Source organism: Pongo pygmaeus, chromosome 6 (assembly GCF_028885625.2).
Source record: "Pongo pygmaeus isolate AG05252 chromosome 6, NHGRI_mPonPyg2-v2.0_pri, whole genome shotgun sequence".
NCBI lineage: Eukaryota > Metazoa > Chordata > Mammalia > Primates > Hominidae > Pongo > Pongo pygmaeus.
The window spans coordinates 85,121,879-85,140,591 of NC_072379.2; the positions used below are offsets into that span (position 1 = coordinate 85,121,879).

Genomic DNA, 18,713 nt, shown 5'->3' on the forward strand with positions numbered 1-18,713 from the left:
TTTCTTTATTTTTTTAAGAGAAGAGTTATTTTTTGGTCTGATTTTTCAGTTTCTTGGAAAGTATTGGTATTTACCACCCCCATCGGCCCCTCATAATTATTGTTGGTTGTTTTGTGTTTTTCCCATCCGTCCACGTCACACAGTGGGATACCCCCCGCTTCACCCTGTCAAAACCCCAACTCTGGGTGACCCTGGGTTTGGAAACTCCGCCGACTCCCGACGACACGTCCCACTCTCTCCCACTAATGCCGCTTATTTTAGTCGCAGGATCCCCCTACTACAGTTCCAGTGAAAGCCGGAAATTTTCATTTAACTCCCCCCCCCACCCCCACCCCCAGCCCCACCCCCCCGGCGCCTTTCTAGCCCCCGACTCGTAGAAGGGAGCTAGGGAGCCCGGAGCTCGGAGCACTGCCGGGACTCGGCCGCCTCCTTTCTCTCCGGAAGGCTTTAATTTGCACACTTTCTTGCCACTGCGCCACGAGCCCCCCAGCCCCGCCGCGGGGTGGGTCTCCGACAGAGTTGGCTTCGCGGGTCCCTGCCCCCACCCCGCACGGTCGCCCCCACTGCCTCCCCGGCTGGGGCCCCCAGCGCCGGCCGGAGCCCCGCGGCCCCCGTCCGCCCCCAGCGAGCGGCGCGGGCGGCGCCCTCCGCCGTCCCTCCGCCCTCCGCCGCTGTGCCCACCCCCTCGCCGGAGAGAGTGCTGGTAACTCCTTCCCCAGAGTCTGATTACCTGCTCCGCGAGGCCGCGGACACGTGCGGAGAGCCGACTGACACTCGCAGCCCCCTAGGGAGGCCCGACGCGACTGGGCCCCTCAGGTGAGGAGCTGTGCGCTCGGGTGGGTGGGCTGCGGGGTGGGGGGTCCCGGGGGAGATCTGGGGGATTGGCCGGGGTCCGAGGCAGAACTGTGGGTGGGGTAAGGGAGGGTGGCGGGGGGTGGGGGGACCTGTGTTTCCTTGGAATCGGCTTTGGTTAACCCCTTACGAACTGAGACGGGATTGGTTATGGGGGCCAGTTTTGGGGAGCTAGAGGATTCTCCTTATCTGACGAGAGGGGGAGATCCCATTCTAGGGACACCCACGACACCGAGATCCTGCTTCCACGTATCCGTGCGCACACACACCCACACGGAACACTCCTCATCCAGTTTCTCCAAACGGAACTGGAACTCTACTCGGACACTCACATAATAATTCACATTTAGGGTTTAAAATGCACTGCCTCTAGGGACTCCATGCTGGAGAATGTGCTTGCATTTCCCCCTCGAAAACTCCCTCTCCAGCTCGCTGAGGTGTGGGTGTGGGCTCCACCTTCCCCTCCACGAGATAAATGTTAACGCAGGCTTCCTGCGGGCGTGTTATACACAGAAAAGTGCACGCAGCCGGCCAGTGCCCAGGCTTGGAGCCCCGCGAAGACGCACGTTTGCTTTAGTTTCCAAGTTTACTTTTATAATTTAAAATATTGGAGTTAAACACACGCCCCGCAGTGAGCAGCACTGGTCCCCGCAGCGCGCCCGTCCGTGTGCATATGGGCGCATCTGCGTGTGCGCACACGCGGGAGTCGCGGTCCCCGGTGTGGCCTCTTGTCGCTGTGCTGGTGGCGACCCTTGTGGTGCTTGGCAGGCTTCGGGAGAGGCGCATGAAGGATTTCATTGAGTGTGAAGACAGAGAGCAGAGACAGAAAGCAGAAGGAGGCGGCTGCAGCCTTTGTAGTCGCGGAGGAATGCGGAAATGTTGAAGCACTATGTCAAACTTTTTTTGAAATGGGGTCAAGTCACATTCAGCCAGCGTGGGAAAGCAACAACAACAACAAAAAAGAGTGGAGGAGAGGGGGGGAAAAGGCATTGCTGCTCCCGTTTCTCTCCGCCGAAGCCGACCGTCTGGGGGGCGAGTGGGGGGAGAGCCAGGGCAGTGCGGGGCCCGGCGGGGGCAGCAGGCGCAGTTCCCTGCGGGGGTGGGACGTCCCCGACGCTTCCTTCGCTGCGGAGCCCGGGGCTAGACTCGAGCGGGAGGGGGTTGGGGGGACGCAGGACAGGCGGTTTGGGCGGCCGGCGGTGGCTCCCCGGCTACCTGTGTGGCCCTCGACCTGGCTCAGACCCCCAGGCAGTGCCTGGGGGCTCTTTCCTCGGCTTTTAAGGAAAGTTCTGAATGGAGTGAGTGCCAGAAGCTCTGCTCTCGCCGCGGTCCGCTCCACCCGCTCATCGTGGGGGTCGCGCCGTTTGTTTAATTCCTGGCAAAAGGCGAGCGGGCCAGCGGTTGCGAGGCAGGTAATTCCGAGGTGCCTCAGGAATTCCGGACACGCGGCCGTCGTGGTGAAAGTCCTGCCGAGGACGCGGCGGCCGTGGAGGAGGGAGGCCCCCTAGGTCCCAGATAGCTGCTGAATGGGGAGGGAAAGTTAGGGTACCCTTCTCCGGCGCTTTGTTGTGCAGAGGGCTCCGGGGGCGTCCGGCTGCAGACTGGACCGGGCCTTTAGCCGGAGGGGGAATGGGGTAGCCACCTCTGCTACCTACAGCGGGGAGGTCCTGGGAATGGGAAAAGGTTCGCGAGTCCGGGCCCCGAGGGCAGAGACCTTCTCTCTCACCCCTGGAGGCGCAGGATTTAACCCCCCACCCCCCACCGTTTGAAAGGGAGGTTGAGTTTTGCTCAGGTCGAAATCAGTTTAAAACTTAAGGACGAGGCGCGATTATGCTATCCCCTTCCTGAAGTTATTCTTTAAGGAGACGACAAGCGAAATTGTAGCGAACACCCCTTTCTCCCACCCTTAGGATCCCGTGGGGGACGGTGTCTCCCCTCCCCCAGGACCTCTCGCTCGCCCATCCCCGATTAGCCCCAACCCTCCCCGACCAGATGGCTGGTCTTCCCAAGGTTTCCACCAGGGAGGTCCTCCCAGTCAGAGAGAGAATTCCATTTCCAACCGAGACTCCTTTACCCCAAAAAGACCATTTGTGTATGCGAGTCGTTTTTAAATGTCTCCTCGTAGAAAAACTGAAAGTAGAAAGAAAGGAAGCAATTTCTGAGCAGATGTCTGACCACCCCTTCTCCCACACTCCCAGCATCGGGTTACAGGGTCCTGGGAGCCCCCACCCACATTCTGCGGCCCCACACGGATGGACCCACAGTCCTTCCGCTCCAGCTTGTGCGCGACCCCTGAACGCCCTCCGGCACCCCTGGACCCCGTCTCCCTGCACGTCCGGGCCTCAGGAGGCGGGGAGGGTCTAGCGGCGCAACACAATGATATAGGGATAAATATTAAGCCGTGACATTGACGTGCCCGGCGCCTCCCCTCCCCCGCGCTCCCGGCACACTCTGGGCTGCTCGGCACGCCCCCTCCCGTTCCACTGCGTCCCGCGCCGCTCGCTCATCCCCGAGGGGCCCCTGCAACCTCTCCGCGCGAAGACGGCTTCAGCCCTGCAGGGAAAGAAAAGTAACTTCGCTTTTCTCGGAGGAACCAGGAAGGATTAAGCGGCTTGGGAGAGGGCAGGAGCGCGCGGAGGGTAGCGATGGAGGCTTCGTAAAGGAGGAGGAGGGGAGTCTGGAGGAACCCCGAGGAAGGCTTCTGGGCTGTCTGATTGCACTTTCTTCTTATCCTCCCGTCTCCTCCTTTAGGTGCAATGATTCTGGACTGAGACGCGCTTGGGCAGAGGCTATGTAATCGTGTCTGTCTGTGTTGAGGACTTCGCTTCGGGGAGGGAAGAGGAGGGATCGGCTCGCTCCTCCAGCGGCGGCGGCGGCGACTCTGCAGGCGGAGTTTCGCGGCGGCGGCACCAGGGTTACGCCAGCCCCGCGGGGAGGTCTCTCCATCCAGCCTGTGCAGCGGCGAAAGCCCCAGCGCCCGAGCGCCTGAGCCGGCGGGGAGCAAGTAAAGCTAGACCGATCTCCGGGGAGCCCCGGAGTAGGCGAGCGGCGGCCGCCAGCTAGTTGAGCGAACCCCCCGCCCGCCCCAGCGGCGCCGCGCCGGGCGGCGTCCAGGCGGCATGGAGAAGGACGGCCTGTGCCGCGCTGACCAGCAGTACGAATGCGTGGCGGAGATCGGGGAGGGCGCCTATGGAAAGGTGTTCAAGGCCCGCGACTTGAAGAACGGAGGCCGTTTCGTGGCGTTGAAGCGTGTGCGGGTGCAGACGGGCGAGGAGGGCATGCCGCTCTCCACCATCCGCGAGGTGGCGGTGCTGAGGCACCTGGAGACCTTCGAGCACCCCAACGTGGTCAGGTGAGCCAGGGAGCTGCGCCCTCGCCATCTGGGGCCGCGCGCGCGCGCGCGCGGGGAGGGTCGAGCCGGGAATCCTCAGGCCCAGAAAGGTGCGGGGCAGAGGGCGACTGGGGAGGTCCTGCGCGACCTGTTGGTCTTACAGAGTGAGAATTAAGTTTTGTCGACAGAGCCGCGAGCCAGAGCCGGTGACCTTGCCAGACAGCGAGCCGAAAGACAAGTCAAAAAAACATGACCTGCGCAGGCTTCCCTGCAGCTGTGCAACTTAGAAGCGTTTTCTCCCTGCCCGCCCTGAAGGAGGGTCCGGGGGAGGTGGGTGCGTTTTAGGGATAGGATAAGCCAACCTGAGACATGCCCCGCTAGTCCCCGCATATTTTTCCTGGCCATGCCGCTGGGGAATTTTTGAAAGACAGAGTAGGTAAGACTGGAGAATGAGGATGCTGTGTGATAATCAGTGGGAACTTTATGGGTGGAGCCTAGTGTAAATCAGGTTAAGAAGATGCAGAAACATCATAATATTTTTGCCAGTCATACTCTCAGTTTCTCTTTATTACAGTTGCGTAATAAGAATGACTCCTGGTGGTCTGAGGAGTTTGAGTGCTGATGCCCAATCTCAAACAGCGTCATAAAAATTTCTTCCAAAACTGTTATCCCTGTGTCTGTTTTACTTTATATCTCTGGGCGGACATACTCTTTAGACTAATTCTCCAAAGGGTTAAATGTGAGTCCAAGATGTGGTATGGTTAGATCATAAATGTTCTGCCCATGCTTTTCCCAGATGGGTTGTGCGAGTGGGTGGGGAGACAGCAGTTCTTACTCTCTCCTGTGTGGTAACCAGTATTAAATGAAAATGTGTGACTTAGGATAATGGTGTTTTCTTAGTGATCCTGGAACTTCCCCATTGTGTGGTTGACATTGTTTGGTTGTGTCATCCTTTTCCTTTTTAAACAGAGATGCATAGCTTTACATTGAAAAGGAATGCCTAGAAACTTCTACAAATTGGATTGTGATTTTACCTTTCTCGATCTTAAGAAAATGTGTAGCAGAAATATCTTTTTTGTCATCCATTTAGGGCTTGTGTTCAACAAATACATGCCTACTGTGTGCGCTGAGGATGAAATGATGTAAATAAGCACAGCTAAATATTTTTGTAAAAAGTCAAACAATTTAGCATTAGTCATCAAAGTGGAGAGACCCAAGACTGACCTTTGAAATACCAAACTCTCTACAGACTCAGAGAGACCAAGTATCTACAGAATCTTCCTGGGAGGTTTTAACTTGTCTCCTCTTATACCAGGCTGGTGATTTGTGCGGTGCTTTGTTCCCAACGCAGTTTAGACTCTAGCTAGAAGGCATCAAAGAATCATAAATATATAAATAAGGCAGTAAATGGTTATAAAGTTAGGACCGCATTATACCTCTGCTTTAGCTAGTGAAGGAGAATGAGTGTTTTGGAAGATGAGATTATATATAAAAAGCTATAGATGACTTTTTTCGTGTGTATTTTCTTCGTTAAAAATAACAAAATCCCTTTTGGGGGCTCTTTGTGATATTGGAGGGAAAAGGGGAGGGTATATTTAGCCCCCTGTAACTCAGCTGTTGTCCTATAGGCATCACCTAATACATCCCGAAGGATGAATTCCACCACTACAGTTTTAAGACGGAAGTTCTTGTTTTATTTTGTCTGTTACCTATGGAGTATCCAGTTAAGGGTGATTATCATGTATATGAATGAATAATGTCCTTCCAAACGTAGAGGTACTACAAAGGCACCCCTGTATAACACTATTGTTTACAAAGCTCACGCCATTCTTATACCAGAGGCACGCTTTCTGCCATTGTGCTTGTAGATTTTGTCTGATCCATCCTATTCTCTTGATTTATCCTCCTGAGATTGATGTGTTTCTAGACCTTTCTAACTGACCCATGACTTGGATTCTGTACTGTGAATTTCAGGAGGATATACTTATGAACTGAAGACAAAGGCATTGTTTTCTAAAATTATTTTTACATGTTAAGTGGTGATGATGGCACCTACCTGTTAAAGTCTTGAGAATAAAATGAGATGGTGTATGTGAAAGCACTTTGTAAATTTGAAAGTACTTCACATATCTAAAGGATTGTTTGCATTTCAGCAGATTCATGGTCTCTTGCCATGGAGCAGCTTCACAGGGAGGGGTCAATTCACCTAACCTTTTTTGTAGAACAAATCATATTCAAACCAGACATTACAGGCTCTAGAACCAAGAAGATACTTGAGGATAATTAGCCTGTAGGATGTCAGAAAAGACTCTCAGTCACAAGTCATGAAATTCAGTGATACTTGAGGAAATTATTGATGATGTCACCCTCATGAGCTACAGATCTTCATTCCCTTTTTGTTTCCTTCCTGTTTCTTCTCTTCTGCCTCTGCCTTGAAACAACCATTGGTCCCCATGACTTGCTTGGCCAGACTAAGAATTCTGGATTTTAGAGGTTGCGAATATTTGCTCAGACAGGGTCAGGAAATAAGGACAGGTGACAGCAATTCTTTTCTTTCCAAGGGAGAGTTGTCAAAGTTGAGTCCCCAAACTGTGATTTATTATTGCCCCTAGGATTAGTTTTACAGTCTTAAGCCTGGTTCTTTAATGGTTTCTTAAAAGGGCAGATGCTTTTATAAGTACCTTCAAGTCATAAGTAATTGATCATAATTATAGGCCCTCCCCACAGATAGTTAAGCCTCTAAGCTAACAGGAGCATAATAAACATATTAGATTTTCAAAAGTTTAAGATTTAATTTTGATGGATTTGCCAGAAAAGCTGACTTGTTATTGCTGGCACTGGTACTGCCTGCATGCACAGGGCTAATGACTTGAAATTCTTGCTTACCTGCATTTGATGTATCCCAGGCCCTCGCTTGATCAGCCAGTCAGTGTCTGGGAAGTAAATTTACTGTTTTTTTACATTTGGTAATCCCAAATCCTGGAACCTTTGCCAGAATAGGACTTCACTGTGAACCTCTATTGGAGTTTCTGCACTGCACAAATGGATCCTGTTTTAACAGCCTGAACTAAAAACAATAGAGATAAAATTATAGCATGTTTTGTCAGCAGTCTGTTCATTCACCAAATATTTACTGAGGGTCCACTATGTGCCAGACTCTTCTAGAAGTAGGGGATATAGCAATGAACAAGCCTGGAAAAGTCTCCGCACTTGTAGAACTTGCCTTGTAATGAGATGAGCAGTTCTTTCTTCTTTTTAAAAATTTACTCATCTTTATTTTAATTGCCTTGTTTTATTATACTTAACCTAACCAGTTTTATAGAACAACTGATATTTCTGATAATTCGGTTACCAGGAATTTCCTGATTGAGTAGGCAACATAACCAAAAGGCTAATCAGAATCAAGTGCTTTCTGAAGATTAAATTTTACCTTAGGGACATAGGGATTGATCTATATGAGATACTGACACATAGCTAATGTAAGTGAACATTTGAGCTCCATTTATTCAAAAAGGATTTAGGAAGGGCATGTGCTTTAAAAACCATGGGGCTAGGTGCTGGGAAAGATACCTGGGTAAATCATACCTGACTACTCTCCTGAAGCTGTTCTTCCCATGTTTGAAGGAATAAGATGATCACCATAACCCTGATACATGATAGGATCATGTGCTGTAAGAAAGATACAAGCAAGTGCTTACCTGTATTGTCTCTAGGGATTATATTTATTAGTGTAACAGTAAAAGCAATTCAAATTCAAGTATTGGCTCTGGAAACTAAAAGTCATTACATATCAGTGAATAAATTTGTGATGTTTAAATATTATAATTAGAATAGTCACTGCTTTAAAAACAAAACAAAAAACCCAAAGAAAATGCTGTAAAGCTTAATGATTATTCAAGGAGAGTTTTCTAATTTTCTCTCTTTTTTAAAGATCTTAGTAATATATTGCATAAAAGGTGAGTGAAAATGTGATTTTTCTCTGGAAAACCTAATTGTTAACAGGGTAAAAGAAACATGACATATTTGATTCTGTAAAGCCAGGTCTTCAACTGGATTAGTTCATGAGAATCCTTCTGAGTAAAATTGCTATTTGTGTGGTTGAATAATACATTTACTAGGGCTTTTTTCAATAAAAGCAGGAAAAGCAGGAGTTTAATTCTCCTTTTAAATATCAGTATGTTAAAAGTATGTTTGTTCTTTCTGTCTCTGAGAGTTCCTTGAAAAGTTTCTAATTTATCAAGGTTGTTTAGTAAATAAAACATTTTCACAATGGTATTCTGCTTATTTTTCATTCCTACAGAAGAACTTGATAATGCTGAATTTTTGACATTGCAGTTATATCCCTTTTGTACAACTATTATCAACATAGAATTATTAGAATCTCTCTATGGAATCAAGGACAAAAAAGGTCTATAAGAGAAAAACTTGTATAAACTTGAATATCTTTGGGGATATTTTCCTATGTTTAAGACGTGGGTAAATGAATATCTATGCAAATAGGTTCCTATTAAAAATAAATTATTTCTTTTTTAAAAAAACAAATGCCTCACTATTAATGATTCCTTAGGAAAGTTTTTTAAGAAGGAAACACAGCGTACATGCAGCCTATCATTGTAAAACCATGGATATTAGGGTTGGAAGACACTCTGGAGGTCAAGCTACTTGTCTGTCATGCCATTTTAAAGTTATTGACTTGTTCTTAAAACTAAGTAGCAATTTTTGTTTGTTTGTTTGATGGAAGCAGTTAAATCGGGTGAGTACATTTCTAGTTTGGAAAAAATGAACCGTATGTAGACAAAAGTGACAGTTTGCCAGGAATGAATGACATAACAATAAATGAATAACAATTCAGTAAATTCCTGGATTCTGCAGTATGCCATACTGAAGTATGTCTCTACAAGAGTATTATTCCAGTAAATTCTTCTTTTAAGGAAGTTGTGCTATAATTATGATAATTTAAATTAATTATAATAATTTAAAATAGCTATAGTTAAATGATGATACAGGTAAATTATATAGGTAATTCATTAATAATATTGAATTCATTTTAGACAAAGAGGAATAGACAAAAGTACATTCAGTACTTGTCTGATGAATGAAATATTACATAATGTGGCTCTGGCACATTATGTAACATTCTGGTTAATGAAATAAACATCATAATACTTAAAAATTAGATGGCATAACAACCATCAGACACATAAGCAAATATGTATTTTCCATGCCTTCTGAGGAACTAATAACACTATTGTTCTTTCTCATGAGGTTCAGATGAGTTGCTCTGTCTTCATAGGAAGTAAATTAATTGTGAGCTTCTTGATGTAACAGAACACAGCAGAGATGAAATCTGGGTGTCAGTGAATTGTTAACAGGAGAAGTTAGTGTGTATGATGTTGGGCTTTGTCCAAGATCGAGGAGGCAGCACTGAAAACGCACCAGTGGTTGATAACAAGCATACTTACATGAAGGTCACCATTTGAGTGATGATCCATAAATGCTAGGTTTGGTGGAGCAGGCAAGCCAGCAATCAGAGAGAAGATTTTTCCAAGAGCTGCTGGGTAGTTGTCTTGAATATCACCAGTTTGCTGCCATACCTGATTTTTATTTTACCAGCTGCGCATGTAGCTGCTCTTGCCTGAGAGGTGAACCAGAGGGACTGCAAGGCATGTGGCAGGAATCTATGCAAGTGTACATTTGTAGTCTGGAAGTCCATTTGAGTCAGGATTATTATGAAACATTTTTGACCATCTCCTTTGTCTATAGTAGTTTGCCGAAATTTGGACATCTACTGGCTTTGTAATTTAAGTAGCCATTTAAATTATTCCTATTCTCTGGCCTTCCTAAAGGATTTAGTTCAGTAGAATTAGAATCACAGCATAAGGATTTTTTTAATTGGAAGAAGTCTTAGATTTAACCTAGTGCAACCCCCTTTGATCTGTTTTATAATAATAAAATTTAAGTTGTTTTATGAATGCAAAAAATTATCTCACTGTTAGTGAACAGTTTTATTCTGTGATTATATGCATTGTAGATATAAACTGATTGAGGATGGCTAAGATTCAGACAGAGGTTTATATTAAACATTAGCAAGACAGGATGACTGATAGTCATTGCATATACCAGAAAAAAATCTCTTGAGATGTAAAAGTATTTTCAGTTTAGTGACTTTATGTTTGCTGACTTGAGGACCAGGATTGTGTATTTTATATCCATAAATAACATGGTGTCCGTAACCATTGGTTAACCCGTATATGTTTCCTGGTTGATTGAAATTTTAAACCCCTTGGATAAGCACTTTTCATCCTTTTAGAGTTGTATACCGCATTAGCAAGTATCTCTTGGACTATTGACATTGGGAGATCTGTGGGTATTAACTGTAAGGCATACACATATGAAGACTATTTAGTAAGAGTCTTCAAATACTTATTCATATTTAAACTTTTCCTGACTATCCATTTTTTATCTTCAATATTGTACTTGCTTTGGCTTTGACAGGATATTCTCATGTTCTTCCTCTGTATTTGTTAATGTGTATCCTACAGACAAATGGACTACTCCATTTGCCCTAATGGATTTCTTGCCATCTACCTCTGTTACTTTAATTTGAACAGATCTCTGAATGTGCACTTGGTATCTCTCCTGCACCACTCTCCACCTGTTGAAATTCTACTTAGCCTTCAGGGCCAACCTCAAATGTCACTTTCTTTGTTCTTCATACCTCAATTTGGATAACATTTTTGCTTCCTTTGAGCCCTGGTAACTTTGGACCTCCTTTATGGCACTTAGCTTGGGTCTGTCCCCTTATATTATTTCTGTTATGTAAGATGGAATGTTAACTCCCATGACAGCCCTCTTCTGACTCTCTACTCTTTCACACCCTATTTGTAAGCTCTTTAAGGCAGAGAGTGTCTTGTGATCACGTTCGTTTATATCCTATATTCATTGGATATAAGGTGAATATGTAACAAGTGAGTGAAATCATTGAAAAGGGGTCCAGTTATAAAGGAAGACACCATATGAATTATTTCTATCATGTGAAATAATGTTAATACTAAGGAGTGTCAAGGAGGGAGAATGGATCTGTATATTGGATTATACTTATTGGGATTCCTGGGAAATAATTTAGGAAATACTGAAAAAAGGAAGTTTCATTTTTGTCTTACTCCAATCTACATAGTTTATATGAAAGTGAATTTTAAAGTTTAAGTATAATTCATTCGTATAGTTAACTGTGCAACCTTGGACTTAATTTATATACTGCAAAGAAGACATTAACATTAGGAAATGGGCATACATTCAGCAAAAGCTGAAAATGATTTGAACATTTCAAATGTAAGAAAGTAAGGTATTATAAATACATTTTGATCAATTGCTTGAATTCTTTTATTTTTCCCATTAATTTTAATTTCTTTGGCTTTCAATAGTGGAAAACCTGTTAGAGCAGAATTAGGTAAAACCTTCCTAATAATTTCTATAAAAGATGATGATTCTGAATTTCATTTGAGCCTTGTCTTCTACTCCTCTTCATAATTTGTATACAGAGAATTTGGATTCCATCTTAACAAACTGGTAGGTTTAATTAAGAAGTATTCTTCCAGTTTGAACTCATTCCAGTTTCTTAAGATACATATGGTTGGGGTGTGTGTGTGTGTGTGTGTGTGTGTGTGCACGCATGTGCATGCAGAACAGTGGAGTACAAGATTCTTGAAAGAAGGGACTGTGTTGTCTTGTTCCTTGCAGTATCCCAAGCATTTAGCATGATATCTGGTGTCTTGTAACCCTGAATAAGTATTTCTAAATGACAGAATATGCGCCATTTAGAAATTCAGAATTTAATTTTTTTTAGTTAGAAATGAGTAATCATGTCTGAAAATACAGGTGAGGTCTCTGGCATTCAGCAAGTATTTATGAGCATCTGTTATATTCAACGCTTTGTTAAATGGGATTAAGGCAGTCACAAAAAGTGCATATTGAAATGTTTACCCAAAAAATGGTATGTGGTCTGGAATTTGTTTCAAAATGGGGTAGAGATGCAATAAGAATGGACTATGAGTTGATCACTGTTGAAACTGTGGAGTTTTATTTTACTAGTCTCTCTGCATTTATATATGTTTGAAATTTTCCATAATAATAAGTTTTTTAAATGTTCCTGCTTGTGGGCTAGGAGTCAGAAAACTGATTCTTATCCTGATTCCTCTACTTATTATTTAATAGTTGAGTGACCTAGGGTAAATTCCTCATGTCTCTTGGCTGCCATATCCCCACAATAAAATAGAAATTACTGCTGCTCTTTAGACCTTAGTGATTTACTCTGATCAAATGAAATTATGTATACAAAGATCCAATATTATACAAATATAAGGTATTATTAACAAAATGAATTCCTGCTCTCAAGTAGTTTATAATTTCCTGGAAGAAACTGACATGTACACAGATATCTGTATTACCGATTGGTAGCACTTTTCATTCCACCTCACATTGTGAAAGTATGAATGGAGCTAGGTACTTCTGAAAAGATGTGTATTGAGTTTATAGTAATTAAAGTAAAATATAATCTTTCATTTGGGTATTGGATATTGGTATCGTGTTTACCCAGTGCTCTTTCGTGTTTATTAATGGGTTTATTGTGAGAGTATCCATGGACCAAATGCTCCTGAGAACACATTGTCAAAATTGATGGGAGCTTGATGATTTCTTCTGTATTTCACTATTCAAATTAACCCAAAGAGGAGTTGGATTCTTTGCTTGTTCTTTCTTTCTTTTATTTTTTAATTTCAAAATCTCAAACAGAATTATTCATTTTTGTCATACTTTGGAATTTCTGCTTGTTTATTTTCTGAGGCTGTTCCTATGGCATAACTGACTTATGACATTTAAAATTTTGTTCTGTGTCCTCTGTTTAAATCATTAAGAGTTCTATTCACAGCAGTGAAGCAGTTCTTTTTTAGGGGCACTAATCTTTAGTGAATTTGCTTTTTTTTTTCTTTGCTTCCTTTTATTGCAAAGTAATCTCATAATTTCAGTGGTAGGTGTTCCTAATGATCAGAAAAAAACATTCATTTATCCTAAAATACTTTTATTTTTAGAAGGTTCAAAGTATAAAGTTAGGAACATTAACTCTCACACCTTTCCAGCAGCAGAACAAGAAAAACAAAAGAAGGCCAGGCACAGTGGCTCACACCTGTAATTCTAGCACTTTGGGAGTCTAGAGCAGGAAGATTGCTTGAGCCTAGAAGTTAGAGACCAGCCTGGGCAACATAGGGAGACCCTGTCTCTACAAATAATAAAAACTTTTTCTGGAAAAAGACATCTTCGCATTTCAAGGGTAGACTTTTAAACTTTAGTTTAAAAGTTTAGTTTACTCAGACATTTTAAAGTGTCTGAGTTTACCCAGTAGATTTTAAAACTTTTTAGAAGAACCCAAGAGACTGTCTGAGTCGTTTCAAGTTGGGAGTTTTAGCTGATATAGTATACATTTCAACCATGTAGAATCACTTTAAAAAGTTATTAAATAATCTTGGGTTAAAATGGGATATTTTCTTGTTGAACCATGAGAAACCAAGAGACAGATTTGGAGATTGGGCTAGAAGGGACTCCCAGTGCTGATCATGAATGAAATACATTCAAATCATGTAAGTTCCCTTGACCTGGGAGAACATAGCTTCTTTGAAATGACACATTTTTTTTAACATATTAAGACTCAAAAGAAGAGTGGTAACATTCTGCTAATTCTTACAAATTATTTTAAGCCCATGAAACTTAATCAGTGGCTATTTAACTTCTAGCTGATTAGATGAGAACTGATGCCACTTGGGTTCTCAGCTAAAGTTTTGTGAAGGGAAGAAGTCTGTTTCACAGACATTACTCCTCAAGTATTGACTGACTCAAAGTGATGGAACTCATTTCAAGGAGAGCTGTATGAATGTGACTGACTCGGTGGTACCAATACAATCCTAGAAAAACTAGACTTTTGAGATGAGTCAAGAGAAACAGCTTTGTTTAGGAAAGATGGTATAGGTTTGTTGTCGTTTTTTTCACTTTAGTTGATAAAAGTAAGAGGTGAATCCATCATTAGGCAAATAGAAAATGGTTTGGAGATGTATTTATGTATCTGAAAGGAAAACATGCTCATTAAAAGAAGGGAAGAAGGTGGTAGAAGATAAGCTAAGTTAAGGTAGCAGTGAGAGAGAAAATAGAAAAAACAGTAAGAGAACTTGGGATAGTGAGTAGATCTGAAGTTTCTTGATAAACTTCAAACTCTGAAACCTGGTGATCTGAAAGTAGATGAAAATTCTGCCATATTTAGAAAGCCCTCAGACCAGTGCTTATGGAACGAGTAAACTCAGATTATCATTCTTACAATTCTGCAAAAATAAAATGGCATTGCTGTCTGCTTTTTCTTGGGCACCTTATTTTAATCATTTTTGCATTGCCCAGTGTGCCTAGCACTCAATTATCTGTTGAATAGTTGTATGAATTAATGTTGAATGTCAGCTTCCCATTAGAATATAAGCTCCCTGAGGGCAAAAATTTTTGTTTTGCTCACTGCATTATCTCCAGCATCCAGAACAGTGCCTGGTAAATATCAATTGAGTAAATGACTGAGTGAATAAATAGTTAAGCCATGACTAAAGATTACTGTTTTCACAGCAACTTTATTGACAGTAAAAATGTAAATTAACACTACAATTTATTAGATATTTTATTTTTCTATTCACTCAGTATTGCATTTAAAACTCTTCAAAATTGTGTAGTCTCTAATAGGTAGTAAATTGGATTCTGACCTAGGAATTAGGAATTATTTAATAATGTAATGATTGGCAAGTAGATTGCGCACTGAGATATACCCTTTCTAAGCTAATTCTTTCACTACTGTTTTCATTAAATTATGAACATAATTTTATGCCAATAGTATTGATATTTTAGTGATATATTAAATCATCATATAAGTTTTTGCAGATTGAATTTACATGTTTTGATGGAAATTTGTGAACATGGTTTAAGATTCTCTGGGTTTGTGATTTTTGTTTTACTGTAAAATTAGTTATATTAAAATATGACTTCTAAAGAGTCATATTTTATATTTCCCTAAAGAGCCTTATATTAATGGCCATAGCTGTCCTTACAAGTAGGGATGTCCATGTAATATGTATGTCATATTAAAATATTGACATACATTCCCCTAAAGAGCCTTGTATAAATGGCTATCGTTGCCTTTACAAGCAGTGAAGCCCAAGTGGCCAGTCCCATTATGAACCTTGTCCCACTACTCCTGTTTAGGGCTACCATTCCAAGTACCTTCCTCCTCTGCTTAGAACAGCTGATTGTGATCACATAATGGGTTGTGACATCACTGATAATACTAATATATTTTTACATAGCAATAAACTAATTATATATATAACAATTTATATAATATATATAGTAATAAAAGAATTAAGGAAAAGAAAGGGAAAGAAGGAAGGAAGAGAGGGAGTGAGTAATAGAATAGAAAAGAAAAAAAAATTGTGGTGTTCCCAGTCAATTGTCAGATATGTTGCAAGGAAGTTGTTAATAGAGTACCAAAGTTTGCAGGTGAGGAGAGTTATTTGCAGCTTTTTGTTTAAAATAATTACATTTTTCTATTAAAGCAATTTTTCTGGTTAATATTGCTATGTAGTAAATTACTCCAACATGTAGGGGCTTAAAACAACCATTATCTTATATTCATGAATTTAGCAGGTGGGGAATTCAGACAGAGCACAGTGAGAATGGCATATCTCTGTTCCAAGATGTCTGGGACATCAGCTGGAAATTACTCAAAAACTGGTAGTTTGATTATTCTAGGCGTCTTCACTTTCAAGCCTGGTGGTTCATGCAAGTAGGTGGGCGAAGGCTGGGATCTGAGCTCGGGTTTTTGAGCAGAGCACCTACACTGACCTACACCAGGTGGCCTGGGCTTCCCTTTCAGCATCAAAGCTTCAGAGTAGTTGAATGTACATGTTGGCTCATGGCTTTAAAAGTTGGTGTCCCTGAGAACAAGCAGTGTTAATTATGCCACGTTTTGTTGTTTATATTTGAGTTCAAAGCCCCAGAGATTCAAGAGGTAGAGACATACACTACCTCTTAATGGAAGGAATGTTAAAGAATTTCCACTCCCCCACCCCCAGCTTTTTTGTAATCGTGACATTAATACTAATACTAAATAGTACAAAAGGGCTTATGATAAAAAAGGCAAAGCTCCTGCCCCAGTTATTCCTATTCCCAGTACTCAGATACAGCTTCTTTTCACTGTCTGTTTTTGGTGCTTCTGTTTATGGGCTCCATAAATTTAGATAATATGGTGTTGCTCTAGTTCTTGATATTTAAACTTCAGTAATATCTATTGACTTTCTACTCTGAAAAATGAGGACTTAGCTTGTTAATACTACTGTGTATTTCCTTCACCTTCTGTGAGATAGGGATATTTTTATTTCATATAATTTTAAATAATATCCCTAAACTTCAATTTTTTGTACTTTCACTTTGGGCAGTATCTCTTGATTCTCCATTTAGTAAGAGGAGAATATTTTATCCCCCTAACCTTTCTTCCACTTATGTTCTCCCTTTAACATCACAATTTCTATCAGCTACTTTGCTAAAATTGTTTATTTGCATTCTGTTCCGCACTGCAACAGAGGCTTCCCTGCTTTTCTAAAGGTTGACCCTTGCAAGTTGAACAGTGGTAAACAGTGCTTACATTCTTCTAACTATATAGAGAGAGTTCAGTGCTAGGCCAAATACTCAGCCTTTATGTTTCCTTCTCTCCAGGTTCAACATTATAACCCTATGATGCTGATGGAGTCCTTCTTTCTTAAAAACAGACATCTGGATTCTCTTTCCTTATTCTGCATCACTTGTTTAAAATATGCCCTATTTTCGTGTACTTTTTATTCAGGCCATGACTTTCTTGTATCATTTTGTTTTTCCTGGAGTTTCTAATTGCCTTTTTATTTTTTCTTGCCATGTTTGCCTTTATCACAATCTGTGTTCTCCAGAAATATTATGTGTTTACATATGATGGGTTTCCCACCACCATTTAATTTGCTGGGCATTCTGTGGAATCTTTCTAAGTGCAGATTTGCTTCGTTTTATTTTTTTTTTTAATGGCTTCTTCTTCATCATTTGTTCTATTCTCTTTACAAGGTTCTTCTGTTAGTCAGATATTTGATCTTGCAGTTGGGATCTCTGTGTCTCTTAATCTGTTTTCTAATTCATCTCTTTTCTCTGGTTTTTGCTTTGTATTCTAAAGAAACCTATATTATTTTCCAAATGTCTACTGAATTTACTCTCGGTAATTAATATTTTTAACTTCAAAACATCATTTTTTGTTCTCCACTTGTTGTTGGTTTTTAAAGCATCCTCCTCTGGTTTTCTGTAATATTTCTTTGAATTACTGTGAATTTTTTTAAAGTCCTCCACATTATCTCTGTTTCTGTCAGTGTTTAGTTTTTTTGGTTAACTTTTTTGTTTTTCCTGTGGCTGGATTTTTAAAATGCCTGGTGATCTTTGACTATCCTTTGGCTTTTTTAAAGTCAAAAAAAGCTAAAGGTATAATTTTTATACAGTAAAATACACCCATTTTAAGTGTGTGCTTTTTATGAGTTTTGACAAATTTATTCACCTACTAACCACCACCACAATCAATATCTAAAATATCCCCATTATCCCATAGGGCCCTTCGCAGTAAATCTCCTCCCTCTACCAGGACCCCTGCCAACCTAATCTTCTTTCTGTCATTATAAATTTGTCCTTTCTAGAGTTTCATATACACAGTATCAAAGAGTATTATGTTCTATTATATCTGGCTTTCATTGATAGTGTTTTTGAGATTCATTTATGTTGTTGACTGTGTAGTTCATTTTCCATCATATGGATTTACCACAATTTGTTTATTCATTCACCTGCTGATGATCATTTCTGTTGTTTCCAGTTTAGGGCTGTTAGGAATAATGCTCTTGTGAATATTTGTGTACAGGTCTTTGTATTGATATGACATATGCTTCATTTGTATGGTAAATACCTACAGGTAGATTGCTAACTGGTATGGCAATTGTGTATTTAATTTTTAAGAAATTGTCAAACTTCTCCAAACTGGTTGTTCCATTTCCAGTGCTAGTGTATAAAGGTTCCATTTGATTTGCACCCTCTGAACACTTGGTACTGTCAATCTTTTTATTTTTAGTCATTCCATAGTGAGTGTGAACTAATAACACATTGTGATTTTAATTTGCATTTACTTGATGACTGATGTTGTTGAATATCTTTTCATTTGGCTATTGACCATTCTGATAACTTCTGTTGGGAAGTTTCTGTTCAAATTGACCATTTTTTAAAATTGAGTTATCTTATTGTAAGAGTTCTTGAGCAGTCTTTTGTCAGCTACATGGATTGCAAATATTTTCTTCAGGTCTTTGGCTTACCTTTTCATTTCCTTAATGCTTTTTGTCAAACAGAATATTTTAATTTAACCTAAGTCCAATTTATCATTTTTTTTCTTTGATAGCTTATG

At 41.4% G+C, this 18,713-nt stretch overlaps 1 protein-coding gene across 3 annotated transcripts in view; it reads left to right on the forward strand.

Moving 5' to 3' along the window:
- The first annotated feature begins 597 nt into the window (after window positions 1-597).
- The window catches only part of CDK6 (cyclin dependent kinase 6), a 236,561-nt gene continuing 218,445 nt past the window's right edge, over window positions 598-18,713 (forward strand). The window contains exons 1-2 of one of the 3 annotated variants that reach the window (XM_054493848.2): window positions 598-816; window positions 3,604-4,204. In XM_054493848.2, coding sequence (XP_054349823.1) covers window positions 3,972-4,204 — 233 coding nt within the window. In that variant the 5' untranslated portion in view covers window positions 598-816; window positions 3,604-3,971. Of the gene's footprint in view, window positions 817-2,909; window positions 3,492-3,603; window positions 4,205-18,713 lie in introns of those variants that run through there. The other 2 variants (XM_054493849.2, XM_054493851.2) reach the window with 2 other exon arrangements.